Genomic DNA, 25,003 nt, shown 5'->3' on the forward strand with positions numbered 1-25,003 from the left:
TGAGAGGTCTCACTCTGTAGCTAAAACAGAGAGCTCAACACACAGGGTGAAAAGAGGAGCTGCAGCAATGTGCAGTACAACAAATATATGGTGCTTTTTGAAAATTAAACCATGTAAACCTATTCTGGTACAACCTCTAAATACAATTATGAACCTGAAAATGAGCATAATATGAACACTTTAAATAAAAGTTGTGAAACTGGGAATTACATATACTGTATTAAGCAGATTTAATTTTGCTCTGTTACAGGTCAATAAACAAATAGACAAAATGTATACAATGAAAACATGCAACACAGAATATCATACTTTATCAGCTACGCTGAAATGATAAACTCCTGAAGGCTACTTATTTACATCTCTGTCCCTGGTGTTTTTACATTCAAATAACACGACGGAGACTGGCTTTCCAAATCAGATCAAGTAAATATTGAAAACTAAACTAAATAGGCAGCAACATTTTTGTTGTGTTGTAATTGTAATCAATTTAGCAGAAATTACATTGATTAAAGGAGAAATCAAATTAATTTTTTGACATCAAAATCCAAAAATGGGGCGCCTGGTGAGCTCACCCGGTAGAGCAGGCGCCCATATATAGAGGTTGCGGCCGCGGGTTCAACTCCGGTCTGCGGCCCTTTGCCTTTGTCATTCCCCCTCTCTCTCCCCTTTCAAGTCTAAGCTATCCTATACAAATGAAGGCCTAAAATGCCAAAAAAAGATCTTTAAAAAAAAAATCAAATAATATACATCCCCGCCCATTTGTGACGTCAGCATTGGCAAAGAACGGGATACTGGGAGAGCCGGAAGAGCCGCGAGAACATTACTGTTTCTCCATCAACGCTTCAGGTGTGAACGGACTAGCTACATCCACCAGGGGCATTTCTTTAAAAAAATAGTTCAGACTCTGGTCGGAGCTACCTGTGTCGTAGACGGTGAGTATTAACACTTTAGAAGGAGGATGTTAAAATGTCTAACGTTACCTGTGAAAACCTCACGGAGCTCATTCCAGTTGGCTTGGTAACGTTAGCTTTAGCCAGCCAGCTAGCTAAGCTGGGAAATCTGGAACAGGAAATACCACAGACACACAGCTACCACAAGTAACGTTATCCCGCTTTTGGAGCTAAATTAAACACATTTGACTGCTGCTCTTCACTTAACGTTGACTCCATATGTGTCGACATAACCATTAACGAGGTGTTTCCAAAGCTGGTCTGCTGGTTAACGTTATAACCGTTTGAAAAAAGAAAAAGCCGATACGCAGACAAATGTGTCAGTGTTCCCAATGAGCCGATGTGCAGGAAAGAAACACCACACGAATGCTTAATTAACTGCGTTTAAATAGTGGTAAATATACGTACATCTGTGGGAATGATAGCATTTGTTTTATGTGGCCTGACCCACTTTGGTTGAAGCTAACTAACCGACATTAACTTAAGCTATGGTGACGTTAAACGAGCTAACTTGTGTCCCTACCACACGGAAAAAAAGACGTTAATGCATCAGTCTAACGTAACGTTAATTCTACCAAGCTACTCTCAGTTATTCAGACTTTATTTACACCTCACAGTCACACCTTCTTGCACTTTTCTTCACCAGGCCTGGTCAGAAAGACTAAACATGTTGGCTTTTGTATTTTGGGTGTGGTTGTGTTGTGGGAGATACCCCTGTCATGTACAGTAACTTAGCAGCACTGTGGCCTCACAGCAAGAAGGTTGTGGGTTCGAATCCAGGGCGTTCCGGGCCTTTCTCTGTGTGGAGTTTAAATGTTCTCCCCATGTTTCCGGGTGCTCCGGTTTCCCCCACCATCAAAAAACATGTACTAGGTTCTCCAGTCAGTGCCCTTGATCAAGGCACTGGCTCAGATCTGGAGTTGGTCCTGTAAATGGCTGCCCACTGCTCCCTTAAGGGATGGGTTAAATGCAGAGAATGAATTTCGCTACATGTGTGTGTATGTGACAATAGTACCTTTAGCTAACTGCCACACAGAAAGTTGGGACTCGCCAGCCTGCTTCCTGGTCCCCCCCCCCCCTCTCCGGAGGTGAATGGAGCCACGTCTCCTGCAGCCTCTTGATTCAACACAGATGCTGATTGCCCACATTGTGCTGAGTCAGTTATTGGGATTTAGTACAGAAAGCTTTGGTTCCAGTTAGATGCCAGGTCACTTGGGATCACCCAGAACCAGACAAACTAACACACTTATTATAGGGGTGCATGATATATCGACTCAATATTGGAGCTTAGATTGGGCCCAAAAAATCTAGCCCGACCCTACCCCAGCCCGTGCACGTTGTGTCCGAGCCTGGACCGACACATTAACTGTAATTACGAGCCCGATTTAAACCCGACAATTTTTGAATACGTGGGCCGTTATAACTACTGACGTTCTCAACTACAATTCCGAGTTGTCTGAACTACAGAAATCTGTTTAGAATTATGTTAATGAATACCGGTAATGCAACAAGGACGAAGCATGTAAACTGTTTGTTTAGTCAGAATGGAATGGAACCGAATGAAGAAATGTAAAAAAAAAAAAAAAAACCTCGACCCTAGCTGCTCCCTCAGCCGAATAGTGTGGGGAACAGATCAAGGCAGCAACATAACCAAAGCCCTGGAACCATATAGGAGACTTTCTGGTCTCCATCACCTAATTGGCCAACAACAGTGCTGCAGAGGAGGGGAGACACGATGTAGCCCAGTTTACCTCACACTCAAGTCAGTGCAGGACATCCACCCAGAGCTACGGGAGAAGCTGAAGAGGCAGAGCTTGCTCCCCACCAAATTAGGCTAATAAAGTCATGATTTAAAAAACGCAAATGCTTGTTTAAGGGCCCGCCTGATCATAGCGACATAAAATGTCGGGTCGGGCCCGGCTCGGGCAGAGAATCTAAACTCTACTCAATATTGTTATCGCAATATCACGATGTGCAATATTTTATCGAAAGTGTCGTGATAAGTATGCAATATTTTGTGGAGCGCTGCGTCCCCCCCCCCCTCCCCCCGTTGGCTGTGTAGCTTAGTTGTGTTTGACTTAGAGCCCGCTTGGAACGCTATAATGATGATGTTTCATTGGCCAGTTACCGTGCCACTTGCACATGTTAGTACGTGACAAACCCTATGGAGCGTACCACGTGACGTGTGTGCATATTTCGACAGAGCGACAGTGTAAGTGAAGAAATGGATAGAGACAAAAAAACCCTGCAACGAATCAGAGAGGGAAAGAAAAGAAAGGACCTAAAGAGAGAGCGAAGGGCGTGAGTAGAGCAAAAGAAAGAACACAAAAGTAAGAAAATGAGTCGGTATGATTTAAGTATTTTCTTCTTTGTTGTTCAGTGTGTGTTGCAGTAAAGATGTGGAAGGCAGCAGCAGGACAGTCAGTCAATGTGGCTGTAAATGAAGAAGGGGACGACTGGGAGACTGACCCCGACTTTGAGGTAGCTATGCACGCTTCTTCCTCCCTCCGTTTCCCTGTTTAGTTCTCCTCACTCCACACGTGCTTCACTCTTCTCACCACCAAATTTTTTCTTTCTTCTGGATTTCTAGAATGACGTGTCGGAGACGGAGCAGCGCTGGGGGGCCAAGACGGTGGAGGGCTCAGGACATCAGGAGCACATAGAGTGAGGAAGCAAATCATTCTTCCTTAGGTATTAAATGCACGCCCCGGGACTTGTGCTGTATGAAGGTTTGGGCTGAACCCCAGATGTTTACAGCTGTTGGCTCCGCCCAAACCTTCATACAGCACAAGTCCAGGGGCTTGCTTCCCAGTGGAGATTTATTTTACCCCATATACGGCAGCATTTCAGTACTTTTCAAGCCATTTGATAAGAGAATGCCTAAAAGTCTGTACATCATTTGAGGAAAAACATCCTCCTGCAGAGCCAACATCCTGATTTGTATCAAATCCTTCTCCAACAGTTTTCATCATTTTGAAGCCAGGGCACAACACATGTTTAGGATGACTCATTTTTCACCTCTGCCACCTAAAAAGAGGCAAACATTGTCTTATGTTCCTTTTTTTTGAGGAACAACATAGGTAGGAATTTGGCATGAACAGCATTACTAATCTTGAAACCTATTTTTGTTATACTATGCTGGAGTAGAGTTCACAGAAAAAAATGTTTAGCTGATAAATCTGCTACATTTGAGTCAAATTGCCATAATTATCTGGGCTGCTCTAATTGCAAATCGAGGATCCTCAACAGTGCCAAGTAAATGTGGCCTTAAATACTCTGAATATTAGGCCAACATAAGAACATTCACTCAATTATATTAGATTTCTTGACAAACCTGAAAGATCGTTTGATAAAACATTCGGCGCTGGAGCCCCTTAAGTCAGCCTCGCCCGCTCCTCCCCTGATTAAATGCAATGTTAAAAGCCCCGGAATGTGTCTCCTAACTCTTTCCTTCCGTGGCATAGTATCCACAAGCTGCGCGACACCGTGTCCACGGAGCACACCAGCTTGAGGAAGAAGGAGTTGGACAAAATGCCCAAGGCCTCGCATGGATATGGAGGAAAATTTGGAGTGCAGCAGGACCGCATGGACAAGGTATGAGGGACCACAAGACGTAAGCACACAGGTGAAGCTGGAACAGACTTTTGCGTTCACGTACATGTTTTGCCCTTTCAAAAGAGCCGTGTCCCAGATTTATCGCTGCGTTGCAGGATAAAGTGGTGACTATGCAAAAGTGATGTTTAAGTTGACCAAACAATCTCACCCAAAGGTCCGTTTAGTAGCTCTTCTGGAGCTTTCATCAGCAGATGGATCTCAATCTGCTACCAAATGGTCCTTTTAGGAGCGATTGCTTTGTCAATTTGTTTCCAAGGTAAAGAACTTGAAAATGTTTTAAAGTTTAGCATGGAGCGTTAGATTTTTACTACAAAATCACAACAATCATTATAAGTCATTTACGCATCATTTACACCTGGCAATAAAATGTGTCTCTAGTGTCCACTTTGAGATCCGATCCCTCTGTCCAGCTCAAACAACCGAACGTCGCTCTCTTCTTTACCGTCTCCTCCGGCTGCAGCTGTCGGTTGCTTGTCGGTTGCACACGACAGGACGGATTGACGATATTACTGACGTCCGCCGTTGGAAATGTAGTTTTTGATGTGGACCATCCACCCTACCTCTCACACCAGCTGGATTCTTGTGATATAAAGAGATCACATAAGAATTGCAGGCTCACATATCACATGAAAATCCATCTTGTCAGGCTCCAGCCTAATACTACCAGCTTACCGAACCAATCAGCACTCGATGAGGAGCTACTGGCAGCTACGGGTGTGGTTTAGGTGTATGTGGTGGCTGCAAATGTTCAAAACAACAATGGCGGACTTGATAGACGAGGTTCATCCATTTTTTTGAAAGTGCCTGCCCACTTAGACCTGAAAAGAACCCATTTTCTCAACCAGCCTGAGCTTAAAAATCAAAGTATTTCACCATATTCTGATATCCTTGTCAAGCAGGAAATCATTTTGCAGTGTGTCTCTAGGTCATCGTCATCATCAGTTCAGTTTAAGCAAATGTAGTTTCGCACTGCCAGACCTTCCTCCACAGCGCTGCGGAGGAGGGTCTGGCAAGTCCACACAGCATTCTGGGTTGGGAGAAAAACGTTCTCTGGTTTATTGGCATTTCTTTAAACCAATCACAATCGTCTTGGGCGGTGTTAAGCGCCGTTCGTAGCCACGGTGCCTCTGCAAAATAGACTCAGGAAGGAACTTGTTTTGGTGAAACGTGTACGTTCAAAAGTAGTTTTAGTCGTGCAACAGAAAACTCAGATTGGACAGAAGGGACATTAGGCGGAATTTCCGGCGGCACCGTAACTATCCAGAAAGTGGAATGTCGTGTATATAGACTAAATTAAATGTAACACACGTGCAGTCAAACACTTCTCTCTCTGGTCTCAGTTAGGCTGTAGCTCACATTGTTGACTGTTACTCGATCTCTGGATCAATGAAGTGTGTAGTGATGCATTACCACAGTGGAGGTGTGCCACCAACACAAACCAATCCGTACAATGATTTTTGCCCTAATGTACCTTTTTTCACTTCATTCTGAATATGTTGCCTGTGTGCAGCTGCACTACAGTTCAATAAGTGTGAGTTGAAAATAGCTAGGCGGATGAAATCTCATGATGCTGGTTGTATTTCTCGCACAATTTTTCTATGAAGGGTGAAGCTACTTTTGTAGTTGTAGCCTTTCCTGCAGCTAAAGCTAGATCCTGGTTTGTATTACAGAAAAATCTACCATTTTGTAGCTTTTCGTATTTTCAAAGAGGACTTTTAATAAAAATCTAGGAAGCCAATTTAATTTCCACAAATCTAAACTAGCTCAGAGTCCTTTGAGCGCTCGATGGTGTTTTAAGCCTCCAACGTCGCCTTCCAGGCAACCCTAACCTTAACGCCCCTTTGAGCCTCTGCTGCAGTTTCTCAAATGTTCATCTCAGCCTGTGTGTTTGTGTGAACGTGCCGAGTCAGTTGTGGCCATTTCACACTCGATAATCTTTCCTGGCAAGCGGCTCTGGCCGTCCTCACCTTTTCTCTCTTTCTCTCTCTGGGCTGTGTGGTCATTGCAGCATGAATTTGATGACCGAGCACTGTTTACACCGCACTGTGTGCATCTGTGATGAGTCAGATGTCACCACTTCAAACCGCTGGCGGCAGTTTCCAGCTGTACTGCTCTTTTCATGACCCCTCCCCCTCCTCAAAAAAAAGTCTTTTTTGTGTGTTTCTTCACAGTCTGCTGTGGGTCATGACTACCAGAGCAAGTTGTCCAAGCACTGCTCCCAGACGGATACCTCCAAGGGCTTTGGAGGGAAGTTTGGAGTGCAAGCTGACCGCGTTGACCAGGTATTTCCTGTGGCTGACACCACCTAACAGTGCTGACAACATCTCCTTGATTTCAAACATGATTTTTGAATATTTGTAAAATGGCAGGCTCCCTCTTAAGGAAACAAAACAAGGTGAACTTTATAATCCCACAAGGGGAAATTCATGTGGTCATCACAACATATTATCTAAAAACATAGACATAAACATATATAAAGAAAAGAAGAACAATACTGCAGAAATGACAATGACAATCCGACATCTGACGTTGACAAAACATAAACATGACTAATAAATAAAAAACGGTGCCAGGAAATGTTCTAATCGTTAGTCCATCATTTTAAGGTGATAAGTAAGGGGTAAGTAGTCCCCAGAATAATTGTTTCTTCTTCCTCTCTCATTCCAGTCAGCTGTTGGGTTTGAGTATGCCGGGAAGACGGAGAAACATGCTTCGCAGAAAGGTGATGTCTCAACTTGTCTTTTTGCACGTCTGCTTCAGCTCCAGATCGCCTGTAGTTTAGTTTTAGACAGACTTCTCCAAATAGATCCCTGTAGCTGATCTGAGCCTTTGCTTATTACTTTTTATCAGCCAGTTAGGTTTTGCTAACAGCATTAGATTTCTAAATTGCCTGAGGGAGACAAAGTTCCCTGATGAGCATCTGGCTGATGGCCAGCTGTACCACGTATACTCCTGTTGTGCTGATCAGAAGCCGCTTGATCTGATCTGCTTTTGTACAGACAGACCAAAATATGTTTATGGTGTTGTTTTCTATTTGTTTTACTGTCATATTATAAGTTACATTTCAGTTTGTAAGTATTTGTAGAGTGACATTTTTTATTTCCGTGGCTCTGTACTTCTGCACAAGTTGCTTTAAAGGTTTTGTGAGTGTTTTAACAAACATATTAGGTAAACCGTGTCAAATTGTAGCCCTTTTTATCTCTTTGGGAGGATGTAAATGGAGCTCAACAGTCACCGCCCATTTTTGAAGGGCTCTGGTTCCGTAAGATTTTCCCTGTTCAATATCTCCACTGGCGTTTCATTAAATGCTTAATTAAAGAGTTTTAAGCCTGGAACCGAGCCAACCAGCTACAAGAGGGGTCGTGACCATAAAACATTTGATTCGGCGCAAAAGAACAATTTAAAAAACGGCAAAAAAAAAAGGCATTCATGGTAACCTCGAGCCCCATCGATCAGCTGTTACGCTTAGGATTGTGGGCAGTGTAGTACTTTTCCATGACATCGCAAATAAAACATGTTTTTCTTAAAACAAGGTTGATTTCATACAGACTTGTGGCTTTTACAGAGCAGAAACTTTCGTTTCACTAATCTGGTAGCTCGTGGTCAGTCCACCTTGGATTGTTTAGACATTCAACCCTCATGTTGTCCTCGGGTCAAATTTGAACCGTTTTCAATTTTTTTTTTTTATATATATATATATATATCAGAAATACGGGACGTCAAAATAAGTGCCGAAACTATCAAATAAAAACTTCAAAACACCGGAAGAAAACATCAAAAACGTAGGAAAAATTGACAAAAACGTTGGGGAAAAGTGACAAAAAACGTCAGAAAAAAAGAAAATCTGAAATAGCTATTAAAACGTTGAAAAAACCCACAAAAACATTAGAAGGGACATGGTCATGGTCGTCAGGAAGACAACACAAGGGTTAAAGGACTTTTAGACATCCTTGTGGAGAAAACAAATGGGACTTGTACTTCCGGAACCACACTGTTGAGCTCCATTGATCAGATAAAGACGTAAACGCATTAAGGTTAAAGCTTAAGCCTTTAATAAGTCACTGTAACGTTTGAGGTTCAATGTGCTGGAATAGAGCCAAAACAGAACTACTCATGAAGCTACTTTGCACTGCACTGTGTACAGCGTTACAGTGACCCCAGTGCGTCCCCTCTGGCTTCTTAGCTTTTAGTATTTTAAGGCTGCATTCCCCATGACCCCATACTGTCATCACCTTGTGTTGCATTCTTCCCCTGCACAGACGTGCAGAACATCTGCCCAATTCCAACTGTTCCTCAGTAGTGTCACTGACTACTGTTTACATGCACATAGTATTTCGGCAAGACAATATTCCGACTAAGCTGTTTACATGGCTAATGAAAGTGAAAATTCCAATTATATTCCCGTTTTACTTGCAGCGGTGTAAAAAAGATTTTTTCCAAAGTTTTGCAGCGGTGGGGGACTTGTGGACCGTGTCAACACAGCCTCCCTCTTTCATTCCTTCAAACAGCTTCTTGAAAAAGTCTGCGTTGCCATGTTTGCGCATATCCAAAAACCTCTTGATATCCGATTCTTTCATAATGTTTACAAGTAGTTGTGTTTCTCATTTCTTTTTGGTATGCATCTCTACCGCAGCCCTGCAAACTGTTGGCTGGTTCGTTTGTGTCCAACAACCGTAGCAACGCACAGAGCCGTCTGTAAAAACACTGATTGAGACACAGATTCTGAATGCGTTGCATACGCTTCCAAGGAAAGCTTCCAAAACCTGAATAACACCAGCATATCCCACAAGTCTTATTCGGAAAATTCTAAATTTGGAAAAAGGCCTTATTCCGAATATCCAACCGGAATATGCAGTTTACATGACCTGTATCTAATTCTGAATGTTGTCATATTCCGAATAATTGTGGAATATTAGTGTGCATGTAAACGTACTCACAGAACAGTTTTCACTGCGAGCAGGCCAACACATAGTCTAAGTCTCCTTCAAGGAAGTGGATTTTAAAAACAGCATGATGTGATGTGTGATAATGAAGGCAGTGAATATGTCTGAAGTGTTTTTGTCTTAGCACCGGCCACTGCCGGTAAATGTTAATGAGGAATTTGGAATTGGGCTGCTTCGTGACCACTGCTTCCATGCTGCTTCACGCTGACCTTTGACCCTTGCCCCCCTCCCCTCCCTTGCTTTGCTGTGTAGACTACACCACTGGGTTTGGGGGGCGATACGGCGTGCAGGCAGATCGTGTCGACCAGAGCGCAGTGGGCTTCGATTACCAGGGCAAAACCGAGAAACACGATTCCCAGAAAGGTTTGTGTAGATTTCCTGCCATGCGGCCTTCCCATTAACCCGGAGAGATGTGGAGAAAATATGGCTTATGGATACACACTAACGCACACAAACGCACACACGCAGACAACTTGGCCGAACTCAGTGAGCACAGCTCCACGTTGGTCCTGACACATCGTGTTATTTTGCATTTCTTCCTCTTCCTCCATTCCTCAGCCTTTGCTTGCTTACATAATGTTACAAACAAAGGCTTTGTTTTCCTTTTTAGCTTTCTCAGTTGCATGTGTGATGTGATGTTTGCTTTTCCCAAGTGCTAAATAATACATGATTCTTATTATAGTGTTTTAAGATATGGCACACAGTACACCTGCCTCAGAGGACTTAACAACATGGGAGTGTAATGGACGTAGGTGGCCATTTCCTTTCTGAAATGCTGTCTTCTTTAATGTGTTCCTCCCTCCTCGTCTCAGATTTCAGGTGATTGGCACATACCAGCACCCTCTCGTCTGTTGCTGGTCTGTGGCTTGGGTATGACCCAGCTGGTTTTCTGGGAGGGGTTGGGATATTTTAATTTGGTATACTCTTTCCTTTTAAACATGCCCCTGTTGGTTTTTCATCCAGTTCACTTAGTCTTTCTCTTCTTTAAATGGCAGATACACAACTGAAATATGCTCCTAGTTTATGTGTTGTATGTAACATTGACACTTTGACAGGAAGAGACTAAAAAAAACATATGGAAAAATATTGTTTGATTTACACCAAAGTCAAATCTCATGAGAACTATTTGCTGCTGAAAGACTTGTGTGCAATGCTCCACCTCTTCCTGTCTTAACTTTGGATTTATCTCCCCTGTCTCCCCCTCCTCTGCTCTGGCCACCGGCAGATTACACCAAGGGCTTTGGTGGCAAGTTTGGTGTTGAGACCGACAAGGTGGACAAGAGTGCTATGGGCTTTGAGTACCAGGGCAAAACTGAGAGGCACGAGTCACAGAAAGGTTGGTATCATCACAACAACACCCCCACTTGATATGAGAAACACATTGGTCATGTAATGACGTAGAGCTTCAAAGACTAATCCATCAGTTGTCAACTATGAAATGAATCGATTAATCGGTTTGAGTCATTTTTTATGGAAAAAAAATAAAACATCTCTGACTCCAGCTTATTAAATGTGAATATGTTCTAGTTTCTTCTCTCCTCTGTGACAGTAAACTGAATATCTTTGAGTTGTGGACAATACAAGACATTGGAGGACGTCATCTTGGATTTTTCACCATTTTCTGACATTTTAGACCTAACAACTAATCGATTAATCCAGAAAATAATCAACAGATTAATCGACAGTGACAATAATCGTGAGTCGCAGCCCTTTAAAGATGAATACATTTTAGATTTGGTCAAACTAGAGTAAATCCACCATCATGCCAGTGTGATGATGATAATAATAATAATAATAATAATAATAATGATAATGATAATAATAGACAGTCAACAGTTGGCCCTCTGTTTTCATGTAGTAATATTCCCATGTAGTATATCATGTCTGTTTATTGAGATTAGGGCTGCAACTGACGGTTATTTTCATCGACGATTAACCTGTCGATTATTTCTTTGACGTACTAACCAAAAGTTATCAGTATTTTTGCTTGCAGTTTGTTTTGATCAGTGAACACTCTGCCGCTGATGTGTTTTCAGTAAGTTTAAGTATCTCGAGGGCCTGAGTGAGTCACACCCTCATGTCTGTCCCAACTTGTCTGGACTGTCGGTTGCAACACAGCAGAGCAGCTTTTCCTGTAGCCGCCTGTCTGACACACCTGTGCAGTCTTTACTGCCTCGTTCCAGATACGGGCTAGTGTCGGAAGGTGTAGGTGACCTCGAGTATTTCCCACAATGCACCGGGCTGTGTTTGCATATGTGGCGCGGGCTGATAACTGGGTCACATGCTCTGATAACAGGGCCAGCCATTTCAATGCACCCATTTTAAAACAGCCTGCGCAAAAGGCTTTTAGTTCTGCACACATGAACTGCTTGAAATGAATTGTGTTTCTGAACATTTACATCATGCAGCTGCTCCACTGGCATGATTTAGTTATAGAATAATATGATAGTTGATGATATTTATCCTAATAAGCATCACTTACTGTACATCAGAGACGTGTTCCAGTTTAAGTTTACAACCTTTGCTTTTCAGACATTAGTGAATATTCCCCTGCAAAAAGACAGACAAAAATGTTTTATGATAATAAAGAGGCGTTTTTGTTTTTATATTGTTAATCGCAATTATTTCTGAGACAATTAATTGTGCAGCAACATTTAGAATTGTTACCGCTCTAACTGTAAGGAATCTACATATAGCGCTTATGCTAATTAAATATCACATGCTATTGGTCTTTATAACATTCTTTGTAGATGTATTTATTCAAATTTATGGCTATGGTATTCTTCTGACATATTTCCTATATTCGTTTTCTTTTTTTACTTTTTAAAATTGTTCATACTGTTCCATGTCTGACACATGTAATTCAAACAGATGACAAAATGAGGTTTCAGAAACATGTTTGGGTCTTGATGTCTGCTTGTCTGCGTGTGTTATGTGTTTCTGCAGACTATGTGAAGGGCTTTGGGGGCAAGTTTGGCGTGCAGACGGACAGACAGGATGCATCGGCGCTGGGATGGGACCACCAGGAGAAACTACAGCTTCACGAGTCCCAGAAAGGTACTGGTTCTGATTTGGTTTCTATGGGTTTTAGGAGACATGCAAAGTTCCAGCAGGAACCGTCAGAAAGTATAAACAGCTAAAGGATCCTACTGCCAATCAGTGTTTTAGCCTATGGGATGTCCATATCCTAATAAATATTGTATCCTTTAAAACTGTAAAGACTAATCGATTAATTGTCAACTACTAAATTCTTCACAAACTATTTTGATGAATCGATTTAATTGTTTGAGTCCCTTTTTTAAGAAAGAAAGTTAAAAAATAAATGATTCCAGCTTGTTAAATGTGAATATTGTTCTAGTGTCTTCTTCTCTCTGTGACAGTAAACTGAATATCTTTGAGTTGTGGACAATACAAGACATTTGAAGACGTCATCTTGGGCTTTTTGGGAAACACTGATCCACATTTTTCACCATTTTCTGACATCTTATAGACCCAACAACTAATCCATTAATCCAGAAAATAATCGACAATGAAAACACTCGTTATTTGCAGCCCTAGTGTCCTTAGTGTTCAAGTCTACTGCAAATCTTTCTATTTATCAGATTAATCATGCCAAATGAATTATGGGCCAAAGCTAATGGTTTAAAGGTGCAGTAGGTAAGCCTTATAAAACTAACTTTCTGTCATATTTGCTGAAACTGACCCTATGTTCCAGTAGAATTAAGTGAAGGGTGTCGTCTAACTGCGTGTCAATCACTGCTCATGCATTCATTCTCCCTTGTGGGGGGAGGGGCTTAGGAGACCGTTTTGGGCTTTAGCAGAAAGGGGGGGAGGGACTGAGAAGTTGTCAATGTTTAAATTTTTTGGCTAAGTTCTGGATCTTCACAATCCTACCTACAGCACCTTTTAATGTTCACTACCAGCTAAACTCTAATCATCTTCAGCTGAAGCTTGTCAGCTTTTATACTCTACTCGATATAGGTTTGATAAACAAGTTTATTGTAAATATATCACATTTACTGATATATAAGAAGTGGCTGATGGGTGATAGAAACTATTATAAATGATAGACACATGGATTTTTTTTGCATTTTTAAAGTTTTTTTCTTCTTTTTTTTTAAATGCTCAGTACGTCTTTATATTTACTTAGACAGCTGTTACTGTTTTCTACATACAGTAAGCAGTAAGCTGATAGGCACACATGTTTCTCTTGTTCAAATTGTTGCACATTGAACCCTTGATTTGACTTTTTCTTTTACTTTGAACAGGGAAAATATCGGCCAAACCTCAGCCTTTACATGTTGTCTGCTTTGAGTTTAGCACACGATTTGTATTGACTGTGAAACCTTTTCTTCCTTCTCAGCCCTGCACTTTCAGCTCTGATGTGGTTTTACTGTGGCTTTGGATGTGGTCTTTCAAAGGTTAACAACTTCCTCAATCTGTGGGTAAAAAAAAAAAGGCTCGGATAGAGGAAGTGAAACCACAGCTCAGATTTATTATTTGCATGTCGGGCGTTTAGCTGGTGCTAACTTTCAGAGCAATTTATAATAAGTGCAGTAGTAAAATAAAGTTATGTTGCATGCTTACCAACATCAGACGCATCTTAAAAGCCTTTTATTCTCTTTTTAGATGAGCAGATTAGACATTGTAAAAGTTGAGAAAAGCCTCTTTCCGAAGGCCGAACATTGTGGCCTGCATAGATCTGCAACTTCCGAACTTTCCGAAACTCATAATCTGAGAGTTAAGGCCACATTATGCAGCAACTGACCAATCACTTCACAAACTCTCTCTCTTTACCCTCATTCTGTGTATTTTGAATAAAATTCTGTGGGTATTAAACACACAACTAAATGCACTTTTATATTTTTGAAGCCTATTTATTTACAAGCTATAGCTGTGTTTCCAATAACACATTTTTTATGCGCATTTTGAAGTATCGCATAAGAAAATCTGTATGGAAACGGCAAAATTCGATTGAAATTCGTCATTCGTGGAAAAACGTTTCTACACTCTCTTGAGGTGGTTTTTGGCTCTTTAAGAACAGTCGATGCACTGAATGGGACATGGCAACACATTTGCCGAATAGGTTCTGACGTAGCGAACATTTAACTCACATGACTGATCAGCTGTTTCCGCTGTTGGCAGACAACATGAAACATGGCCGACATTAGCTATGATTAAAGACCCCTCTCCATTTTTCCCCATAGATGGGTTTGATGGCCAATGCGACTTGTTTCCGGTTAGCAGCCTCTACTTCTACTCTGTTTACTAGCGGATTACAGCCATGCGTAGTCTATAGCGCCAACTTCCAACCAAACTACGCTGTAGCTGAGTTTATTTGCCCCTAACCAGTTGATTGAAATGCGCCTAATTCACATTTCTTCGCTTCAAATGTGCTTGACATTTGAATGGAAACACAGCTATTGATGACAAGCCTCTGGCCCTACTAAGGAAAGGGTGTGCGCTCTAAAAATATGCACAACTTTCCATTTTTAGCCTTTTTTAAATTTTTTTTTAAAGATAGTTTTTTGGGACTTTTCCCTTTATTTGATAGTGACAGTGGATAGACAGGAAAGGGGGGAGAGAGATGGGGGATGACACGCAGAAAAGGGCCGCAGGTCGGACTCGAACCCGGGCCGCTGCAAAGGACTCAGCCTACATGGGGTGCACGCTCTTACTGGGTGAGCTAGAGGTCGCCCCTTTATTAATTTTTTAGTACCAGCCTTTTACTTGAATGTGCCTTATCATTCCCAGGTGATGTCAAGCAGCACACAGTTTCATGTACATATCCTACAATACAAGCAGAAAGAAATAGCTAGATTTTTGTTAACTTAGATTTTTGAAGTTTAGACTCGCCCCACTTAGGAAGGTAACTGCTCTAAAAATAGTACAACTTCAGTTTTTCAGCTTGGTAGACATTTTGTCAGCCGACCTTGTTTTGAAAGACCACGTATCCGCAGAAAAGCACCCAGTCGCTAAATGTCACAACCTTTTTTCTCGAGCCAGAAATAGAAAGCAGGTACAGACGAGAAGAGAAAGATGGAGGAGGGAATTTTTCTGCACAGACCTGACGGCAGCAGAAAGATTTTCACACCATGATAATTTTTAGACCGTGGTAATGATTTTAATCACAGGAGTTTGTCATCAACATTATGTGAAATAGAATGAAGATCTTAATGGCTTTCCTTCGAGTTTCTTCTTCATGTCACTGAACATTTCTGAGTGTGAACTGATGCCTGCTAACCTGCTAGAGCTGGGTATCGATTTCAATTCCGTGACTTCGATACCGGTTCCTAAACTATGCTTTTTTCGATATCAATTTTATTAAACAAAAAGAACTCACAACTTTACACATTACGGCACAAATCTTTTTATTTATTTTTCAGCTCCTACTATGTGAGCTCTCTGTGTAACTAGAGTTGTTCCTCTACGATGTGTAACGCTTAACAGCCAATCACAAACATCATTAGATCTTGGTAGAAGCATTCTGCGTGCTTATTGGCTCACTGACTCTGAAGAGATTTACTCCTTAGGTATTAAAATTGGGTATTGAATGATACTTGCAATTTGGTTGGTGTCTAAAAAGTATTGAATTTGGTACCCAGCCCTAATGCCTGGCCGGTGGTTCGTTGCCTCTATATGTTTGTCTATTTATACGTTTATATATGTGATTGTTTGTAATGTGTGTTGGTGTTTGTCTGTCCATATATGTGTGTGTGTGTGTGTGTGTGTGTTATGTTGCAGACTATAAGCGTGGGTTTGGAGGGCAGTATGGGGTAGAGAAGGAGAAGCAGGACCAGTGTGCCCTGGGCTATGAGCACAAGGAGAGCCTGGCTAAGCACGAGTCTCAGAAAGGCACAGATACTCCCCTCAACCCCACACCCACAACCCTCAACCCCACCTCCCATTTATTAAAAAAAAAAAAAAAAAAATCCCTCCTTATTATCACCCATCCTTTCCCAGAAAAATACCTCCTCCTAGCTTGTTACTCCTTCTTTGGCACCGCCCTCTCATCCCCAGTAACAGCTGTTTTCTTTTAAGTGACGGACACGCCTTCCTTTCCTCACCGATAACCCCCATGAACCCTCACTGTTCCACCACCCAGCTTTCTTTGTTGCTATTTTTGTTTTATTTATTCTTTAATACCAGCACTGAATAAAATAGTTTGTGCAGATCACCCTTCATTTTGGGCCAGGTGATGTTAATAAGTATGCAATTTAAAATACATAGCCCACAAAATGTCTGTGAAGGTTCTCATCCAGGTCATCATTAGCAGTCAAGCATCTTTTAACCAAGTCCAGGTGTCCTTGATTTTTAACCTTTCTTGGATCCTAGAAGACAAGAGCAACAGTTAGATGTGGAAATGACCAATACAATATAACCTTATATCAGGTGATCATAGCTTAATGTGTAGTAGGTCTGCACGATATGAGCAAAATATGCGATAACATTGTTGAATATTGCGATATTACTGCCGATAAATAAACAGATATTAAAGTGAACTCAGTTCTGATGCTTTCAGTATTCTGCTAACATACAACAAACGGTTTGTTGAATTTAAAACAAATGAAAGGAAATCATTTCCAACTTTCTTATATTGAACAAATTGAACATTGAATTGAATATAAAAGGCCCTACTGAAAAAAATGACCGTTAGATTTTAAAGTGCAGTTACAATTGTCTCGGTTTAGTCAATTTTAAAAACATGTATTTATTTTTTAAACAAATTTAAAGTTTTGAATGAATCCCAGGATACATCTTTTAGTTATATCTGTCATGTGACCCAGATAATGTAGTAACACAAACACACAGCCTATGAAGAAAACCATGCCTCTTTATTATCACATTATTTATTTCTTACTGTATCTCCCCCCCCCTTTTACATTTTTGTTCATTAGAACATGTATAGTATAAGTACCAAAAACTAACAATAAAAATATATAGTCCGACCAATAAACTAAATCAACAATTACCAGTCATACGCCTTAAGACCTTAGCTAAAAAGAATCTGTGATAATGTAAAAAGATTGAGAATTGGACAATTATGTAATAATTGTTAGAGGCCTGGTCGCAGCCTTTCGGAATGTGTTTATTGCGCCAGTTGATATCGCGAGGACGATAATAAAAAACAAAAAAAGATATATTGTGCAGCCCTAGTGTGTAGTCTCACATTTCAGTATTTATTATTATATTATTCAGCAGTATTTATCCTTGACTGTCTATCACCTCGGCCCTCCACCTCCCTGATCACCACCCCTGCTGTTTCTTGCGCTGCCACAACGCTGTTTGTTTCTGCTTCTGCATTCGTTTGTGCATGATGTCGTACGGCCACAGTGCATTTTTATCCAGACCTTCTGCTGTGACCACACAGACGTACATGGCTGGTCTTCAATGCAGAGATTGAGCCAAGATGGCTGCTTGACCCCAACTGTCTGGCTTATAAAAATATCCTCCTATCAGTTTCCTCTGTTGTCTGCATTCAGTGTTTTTTTTTTTGTTTCTCCTCCCTACAGGTTTGCATGAGCTCAGCAACCCGTCCTTTGATTCCAGCAGTTCTTGTGTTTATCAGTTTTTGTGAAACCAACCACAGTCCGCTTCATCTGAACGTTTGCAGACCAGAGAAGCTTTGAATCTACGTCTCTATTAATAGTGTGCCGCAGTAAAGTTTAATGAAGAAGTATTATGAATCAAACAGTCCCGTAATTGTTTAAGGTCTTCTCTGAAAAAAGCGGCTCTGATGATGCTGACTGTGGTTGGGCCACTAATGTAAAACAGGAACTGACTCCTTTTATCTCCTGTTTGTTACCAGATTATTCTAAAGGATTTGGAGGGAAATTTGGTGTCCAGAATGACCGGATGGATAAGGTAAGGAGTGTTTGTGTTAGGGCTGCTCGATTATGAGAAAGAAGAACAATTATTTTTGGTCAATATTGAAATCACGGTGGCCGGGTTAGCTCAGTTGGTAGAGCGGGCACACATACATAGAGGTTTTCTCCTCGACGCAGCGGTCATGGGTTCAACTCCGACCCGCGGCCCTTTGCTGCATGTCACTCCCCCCTCTCTCTCCCCTTTCGTGTCTTCTGCTGTCCTGTGAAAATAAAGGCCTAAAAATGCCCAAAAAATAATCTTAAAAAAAAATCACGATTGTTTAACACGATTACTCGTTGAGTTGTATAAAGATGTTGCATTTGTTGAACTTAAAAAACAGTGAAACAAATCAACAGTGAAAACACCTTGACCTGTGAAATTTAACTTTAACTTTTTTTTCATTGAGATGCAATACAAAATAAAGAGTTTACTTGCAAAACCTAATGTGCAAAATAATAGTTTTTTTTATCGATTCCATCGTTTTTGTGATCGTTAGGAGCCAAAATCGAAATCGCCATTACAATTTGATTAACTGCACAGCCCTAGTTTGTTTGAGTTTCTGTGTAATAAGTTCCTTCTGTCTCCAATCTTTCTCTCTGGTCGGCAGAGCGCCGGGACTTTTGAGGATGTGGTGAAGCCGGCCCCAGCTTACCAGAAAACCAAACCTGTGGAGGCCGGTAAGCATTCATCAACATCAGCTGTGTTTTTCATTGTTTATCCTGGTATAGTTGTTCAGTTGTTTCATGGTCCCTCTACTCGCTGGCTGTAGTCGACAGTTCCACTGTATTGTTGTCGACGACTGCTGTGTTTGTCAGTGACTGTCATGTTAGTCCTCATTAGTTAAAAGTACTTTAAACAAACTTTTTTGGGGGGTCAATTCTTAATGTAAACATTATCCTGGCGCGTTATAAAAAATATTTGAGGGTTGCTTCTTGCTTGTATAATTTACAGCAGAAGTTCTCTGAGAATCTATTTTATATCGAAGCAAAGTTGGTATTGTAACTAAGATTTCACTAACCTTAATGATAGAAACTCAGAAATGTAATCGGACCGGGTGAATCGGAATCGAATTGATTCGGGAAATCTTTGGCTGGATACCCAGCCCTACTGATCACATCGTCTCTTCATTCTCCTTCATGTTTTCTTCTCTTGTCAGCTGGCAGCAGCACAGGAAGCATCAAGGCGCGCTTCGAGAACATCGCCAAGCAGAAGGAGGAGGAGGACAGGAAGAGGGCCGAGGAGGAGCGAGTGCGCCGACAGGCCAAGGAGAAGCAGGAGCAGGAGGAGGCGCGCCGTAAGATGGAGGAGACGGCCAAGGCCCCCTCTCCGGTCCCGGCTGCCAGTCCCAGTCCCACTCCCAGCCCGACTCCCCCGGTCCAGCCAGCCGCCGCCCCAGCATACCAGGTTAGTCGCCAGGCTTTTTACAGCGTGTCTCTACCTGAAAACTTGCACTTTGTATTGTTGTTGTTGTTGATACTTTTATTGCAACTAATTCGCTTAATTTACAATCCATTACCGTACAGTACAATTCTCATATCATGGCATTTTTTATTTTATTTTTATTTGTGTACATATCTATGCAATCCACCCGATGATGATGATGATGATGATGATGATGATGATGATGATAATAATAACAGAAGCAAGATAACTAAATAGCTAAAGGAAAATTTAAATCAAAAGAGAGAAATACATTTTTTATATAAATTATCATTTATAAATACAATAAATAATAACAAAACTGATAATAAAAACAATATATACTATATATGCCAATTTGTATCTTTAAGCCCACAACACAGAGACTAAAAGAAAGTAATTTCTTTTTTTAAATTTTACTGATAATGAATGGGTCAAAAAAGTGTGCTGTCCTCAACTAAAGAAATTATTAGTCGAGTATCACTCATATGATTTTGTCGACTAATCAATTAGTTGATTTAATCAACAGATCTGTAGGAAGAGTTTCAATCTTATGTTTACCAGAGATGTGCTCAGACGTTTCATTCAGCTTGTAAAAGCCTAAAAAATGACCCAATCGACAAAGAGACAGACCGAGAAGAGACAATCGGTAGAGAGTACAGCCCCTTTTAGGTAAGCAGCTCGTATGTAAACATACTGTCTCTCATGCCAGATCAATCAGCGATTGTTATTCTAGTTTAAAGGTGCCCTGCCACACGTATTTCATTACTTTGTGGTAATGTCTGAAGTTCTACCATGGACTCCGTAACACAAAATGCCTTGGTTACCTTGTTTCCAGCCATTCTAGCGTGGTATAGAAAGCCTGCAGGAAGACTCAGCTCGATTTGTGCCAGTTCTCATTAATATTCAACGAGCTAAGCTGCTTGACTCTGATTGGCTAACAGCTAGCCAATGAGAGCCTGGCTATCAGCATCCTTTACCCAGCGCAACTGGGCGAGCTCATGAATAGTAATGAGCTCAGGCAACACCTCGTCAGACTGACCAGCTTCTGTAATTGGCCTGATTTCTCCGCTTATTTCTTTTCAGTGTCTAGAGCTGACAGAGGAGGTAGCAGTTCATTTTCACATTCACCACATAACACAAACACATACGGACCTAACATATTTCAAAAAATACAAGTAAAAACGGTTTTGTGTGGCAGGGCACCTTTTTAAGGATTTGAAATTGCGAGTAAACGACAGACATTATTGGATGATTATTGCATTTAGCGTAAACATACAACCAATACAATCATCAATTAGAAGCCGTTCCTTTTTCTGTGTTAATGCTGTTGCATGGAATCAAGGCTGGACCATGTCCCAGCACACATCTTAATAACGTAGAATATAGTCTTTATTAGTTCCTTGCTACTTTAATGTCAAGAAAGGTGCCTAGTGTAGCCTTTAGTTTTAAGGTGGGATTTGTTGATTTCTTTTGGGTTGAAGATAACCTCTTACTGGCATTAGTAGAAGGAAGTAAGTAATAGGGCTCCAACTACCGATTATTTTCATAGTCGCTTAATCTGTCAATTATTTTCTCAATTAATAGGTTAGTTATTTGGTCTCTTAAATGTCAGAAAAAGGGCGCCCGGATAGCTCAGTTGGTAGAGTGGGCGCCCATATGTAGAGGTTTACTGCATGTCATTCCCCCCTCTCTCTCCCCTTTCATGTCTTCTGCTGTCCTATCAGAATAAAGGCTGAAAATGCCCAAAAAATAATCTTAAAATGTCAGAAAAATGTGTTTCCCAAAGCCCAAGATGACATCTTCAAATGTCTTGTTTTGTCCCCAACTCAGATATTCAGTTTACTGTCACAGAGAAGAAACTAGAACATATTCACATTTAACAAGCTGACATCAGACAAGTTTTACTTTTTTTTTCATAAAAATGTACTCAAACCGATTAATCGATTATCAAAATAGTTGGCGAATAATTTAATAGTTGACAGCTAATCGACTCATCTTTGCAGCTCTAATAAATAAGTAATACACTGAAGCTGATTGACATGAACAATATTTTACTTTACTGGAAGTAGAAGTACTCTTTGCAGAAGGAGTTGTCCTTAAACAGAACCCGTTTGCCTTGTCAGAAGTCAGCTGCCGTGTCCCACGATGCTGCCGAGGAGAACGGAGAGCCGCTGTACGAGGCGGAGCCACAGATCCCCGACGCAGAGCCCGAGGACCTGTACCAGACCCCCGAGGAGACGGCCGTGGCAGCAGGTGACCCTCCTTTCATCTGTGCTGTTCTAGTCTTCACTGTTCTATGTTACTACAGGGCACCCGCGTGGTCTTCAAGGGCCTAAAATGTCTTGAATATACTATTCGAAAAATAAGGCCTTAAAAGTCAACTATTATATAGCATTTTCAGGATTGTGTATATATATATATATATATATATATATATATATATATATATATATATATATATATATATATATATATATATATATATATATATAATATAAATGATAGTCAGTATAACACAACACAGTTCAACAGCACCACAAACTGCAGCCTCCAAAATGATCATACGGTTGAATCAACACCTCAAACAGTTTCAACCCAAACTAAATATTAATACCTGAATGAAGGAGGATTTATTGCAGGACTGTTGGACAATTAAGCTTGACTTATGTGTCTGTGTTGAATCTACGCCGTCGGTACGAGTAGATTCAGACCCTACGCCGTAGCCTGACGTGCACCTCCCCAGAATTATAACTACATGTCATTGACCGCAAAAACTGTGATTGGTCCGCACCAGAGTTGCATTTCCTTATACTTATTTCCTGGTTCTCCTTCTCCGTGAACAACATGAAATCAAGGAGAGGGTTAACTTTTCCTGCTACAGTCCGACCGTGGTCAGAAAGAACAGGGGAGACACTTTGTTTCCACTACCCCTCCCCCCCAACAACAAGTAGTAAAGACACAAACAGAAAAAACACGGTATATGTGTCTTTGTTGTTGAGTCTGTCTGTTTCTTTCCTTGGACTAACAAAACTAACTAACTAACCAAGCATCTTCCTCTTGCAGACGGCCAGCAGTACGAGTACGGCGAGGACCTCGGGTTGACGGCGGTGGCCCTGTACGACTACCAAGCAGGTGAGACTGAAAGCTGTGGATTTGTGAGGACTATGGTTAACTGCTCCTCAGATCTCTGCAGGGTAAATCCAGACAGCTAGCTAGACTATCTGTCCAATCTGAGTTTTCTGTTGCACGACTACTTTTGAACGTCCACACGTTCCACCAAAACAAGTTCCTTCCTGAGACTATTTAGCAGAGGCACCGTGGCTCCGTCCGGCACCAAAGACGATTGTGATTGGTTTAATGAAATGCCAATAAACCAGAGCACGTTTTTCTCCTAGCCCGCAATGTGGAGAAAGGTCTGGCAATGCGAGACCACGTTTTATGTAATATTTAATATCTCAAGATCAATACAGAGCAGAGATCTCCCGTAGTGCAAACGGACATTTTTAAATGTCATGTTTATCTGACTAATCCTTTCAGCTCTGCTGCAAATGGAATAAAATAAACACTTACAGTTGCACTGTCATGTGGCTCTTTGTAGTTTGGCTTATTTAAAGCTAATGTGCACTTCTTGCTGTCTGAGTTTGTACCTTCAAGGTTGAAAGCTATTCATTGTAAGTCGCTTTGGACAAAAGCGTCAGCTAAATGTAATATCTACGAATCCTCCGTCACCAATCTATCTCTTCCTGTTTTCCAGCCGGCGACGACGAGATATCCTTCGACCCCGACGACATCATCACCAACATCGAGATGATCGACGAGGGCTGGTGGCGGGGCGTGTGCAGAGGCGCCTACGGCCTTTTCCCCGCCAACTACGTTGAGGTTCGGCAATGATGACGCCCCGCCGACACGAGCCGAGGAAGGAGACAATTTGGAATCCTCCTCTTTCACCCTTTGGTCTTCTCTCTCGTCACCTTATGTTCCTGCGCGAGACGTCTGCAGGTCTCCTAACCGGCTTTCTTTTGCTCCGTTTTTCCATCCCTCCGCTACATATTCCACTCTCAGATCACTTTGTTTCTCTCCGGGCAGCAGAAGACGGGGAGAGTTATCTTAGAATGACTCAACTGGGGCTGCACAATACGAGGGAACATGCGATAACCTTGTTGAACATCGCGGTAACGATATCACTTGTGATACATTTACAGATATTAAAGTGAACTCAGTTTCTGCTGCTTTCAGTATTCTGCTAAAATACAACACATTGCTTGTTAATTTAAAAAAAAAAAAAAAAGCCTGAAAGGAAATCATTTCCAACTTTGTTTTATTGAACAGATTGAACATTAAACTGAACACAAACCATTAAAAAAGAATGAGTTACATTTTAAAGTGCAGTTTTCCACTGATTCAGCTAACTCAAAAGATCTTTTTTGTGATGTGTTTTATTGTTATTGCAAGTTAAAGTTGCGTTGTCGATTTTAAATAAAAACTGATTTATTGTGCAGCCCTAGACTCAACTCAAAGAGAATATATAGAGTAGAACTCATCTGGGCTTTGTTCTGCACCTCTGGACAGATGTTCTGGTCTCAGATGACGAATGATTCACACCTTTTTCTATCTCTCCAGATACCATATTAGAGATCAGTTTCAGGTATTGTTGCTTCTTCATATGTAAGAGAGGACTTTTAGTCTCACCAAAGACCAGAGTAATGATAGCAATGAGCTTGAATAAGTCTTGTGTACGGGGCGACGGCTGCTCACTGTTCAGCAGCTCAGGCTCCATGTAAGCAGGAGCAGTTTTTAAAGTGGAAAACAAGCCTCCACTTTGGATTATAATGTATATTGATGGCTACATACTGTCCAGTACGATCGACCGTGGACCAAAAAGACCTTTTTGTTTCTTTGGTCTGTTTGCACAGGAGTTTAAATTCCCCCTTCCTGATTGATTCGTCAATGGGGGAGCTAAGGCTACATCTACGCTGCTACGCGTTGGTTTAAAAATGTCTTTTTTGCGTCGTGCCCCTAAAACGAGACTACATCGTAGACAGAGCCAGCCAGGGAGGGCATACAGTGAGAGGCCAGATCAGGGCTAGCATGTAGCTTCTCTGAGCTAAACCATCTGTCTGATGACATCATCGCACACCAGAGGGAAGTTCAAGTCTGCCAAATTTGCCGTTGACACCTTTCCCACGTTGCAGGCTCCAAAAAAAA

At 41.3% G+C, this 25,003-nt stretch overlaps 1 protein-coding gene across 4 annotated transcripts; it reads left to right on the top strand.

Moving 5' to 3' along the window:
• Positions 1-753: 753 nt before the first annotated feature.
• On the top strand, positions 754-25,003 carry LOC116067200 (src substrate protein p85). Of its 4 annotated transcripts, XM_031323556.2 has the most exons (16): positions 754-932; positions 3,331-3,431; positions 3,541-3,614; positions 4,415-4,544; positions 6,737-6,847; positions 7,233-7,287; positions 9,761-9,871; positions 10,734-10,844; positions 12,455-12,565; positions 16,253-16,363; positions 18,318-18,373; positions 18,984-19,053; positions 19,533-19,780; positions 21,922-22,051; positions 22,862-22,930; positions 23,553-25,003. In XM_031323556.2, the coding sequence occupies exons 2-16, from the start codon at positions 3,348-3,350 to the stop codon at positions 23,687-23,689; spliced, it is 1,608 nt and encodes a 535-aa protein (XP_031179416.1). In that variant the 5' UTR covers positions 754-932; positions 3,331-3,347; the 3' UTR covers positions 23,690-25,003. The 4 variants fall into 4 exon arrangements, with proteins under 4 accessions (XP_031179416.1, XP_031179417.1, XP_031179418.1 ...); XM_031323557.2 differs by lacking the exon at positions 16,253-16,363; XM_031323558.2 differs by lacking the exon at positions 9,761-9,871.

Source organism: Sander lucioperca, chromosome 3 (assembly GCF_008315115.2).
Source record: "Sander lucioperca isolate FBNREF2018 chromosome 3, SLUC_FBN_1.2, whole genome shotgun sequence".
Lineage (NCBI taxonomy): Eukaryota > Metazoa > Chordata > Actinopteri > Perciformes > Percidae > Sander > Sander lucioperca.

Bases quoted from the DNA above. Each gene is read 5' to 3' on its own strand.
- LOC116067200 (XM_031323556.2), top strand. From the start codon at position 3,348: ATGTGGAAGGCAGCAGCAGGACAGTCAGTCAATGTGGCTGTAAATGAA. The intron at 3,615-4,414 runs GTGAGGAAGCAA...TCCGTGGCATAG, and splicing joins GGACATCAGGAGCACATAGA to TATCCACAAGCTGCGCGACA. The intron at 19,781-21,921 runs GTTAGTCGCCAG...TTGCCTTGTCAG, and splicing joins CCGCCGCCCCAGCATACCAG to AAGTCAGCTGCCGTGTCCCA.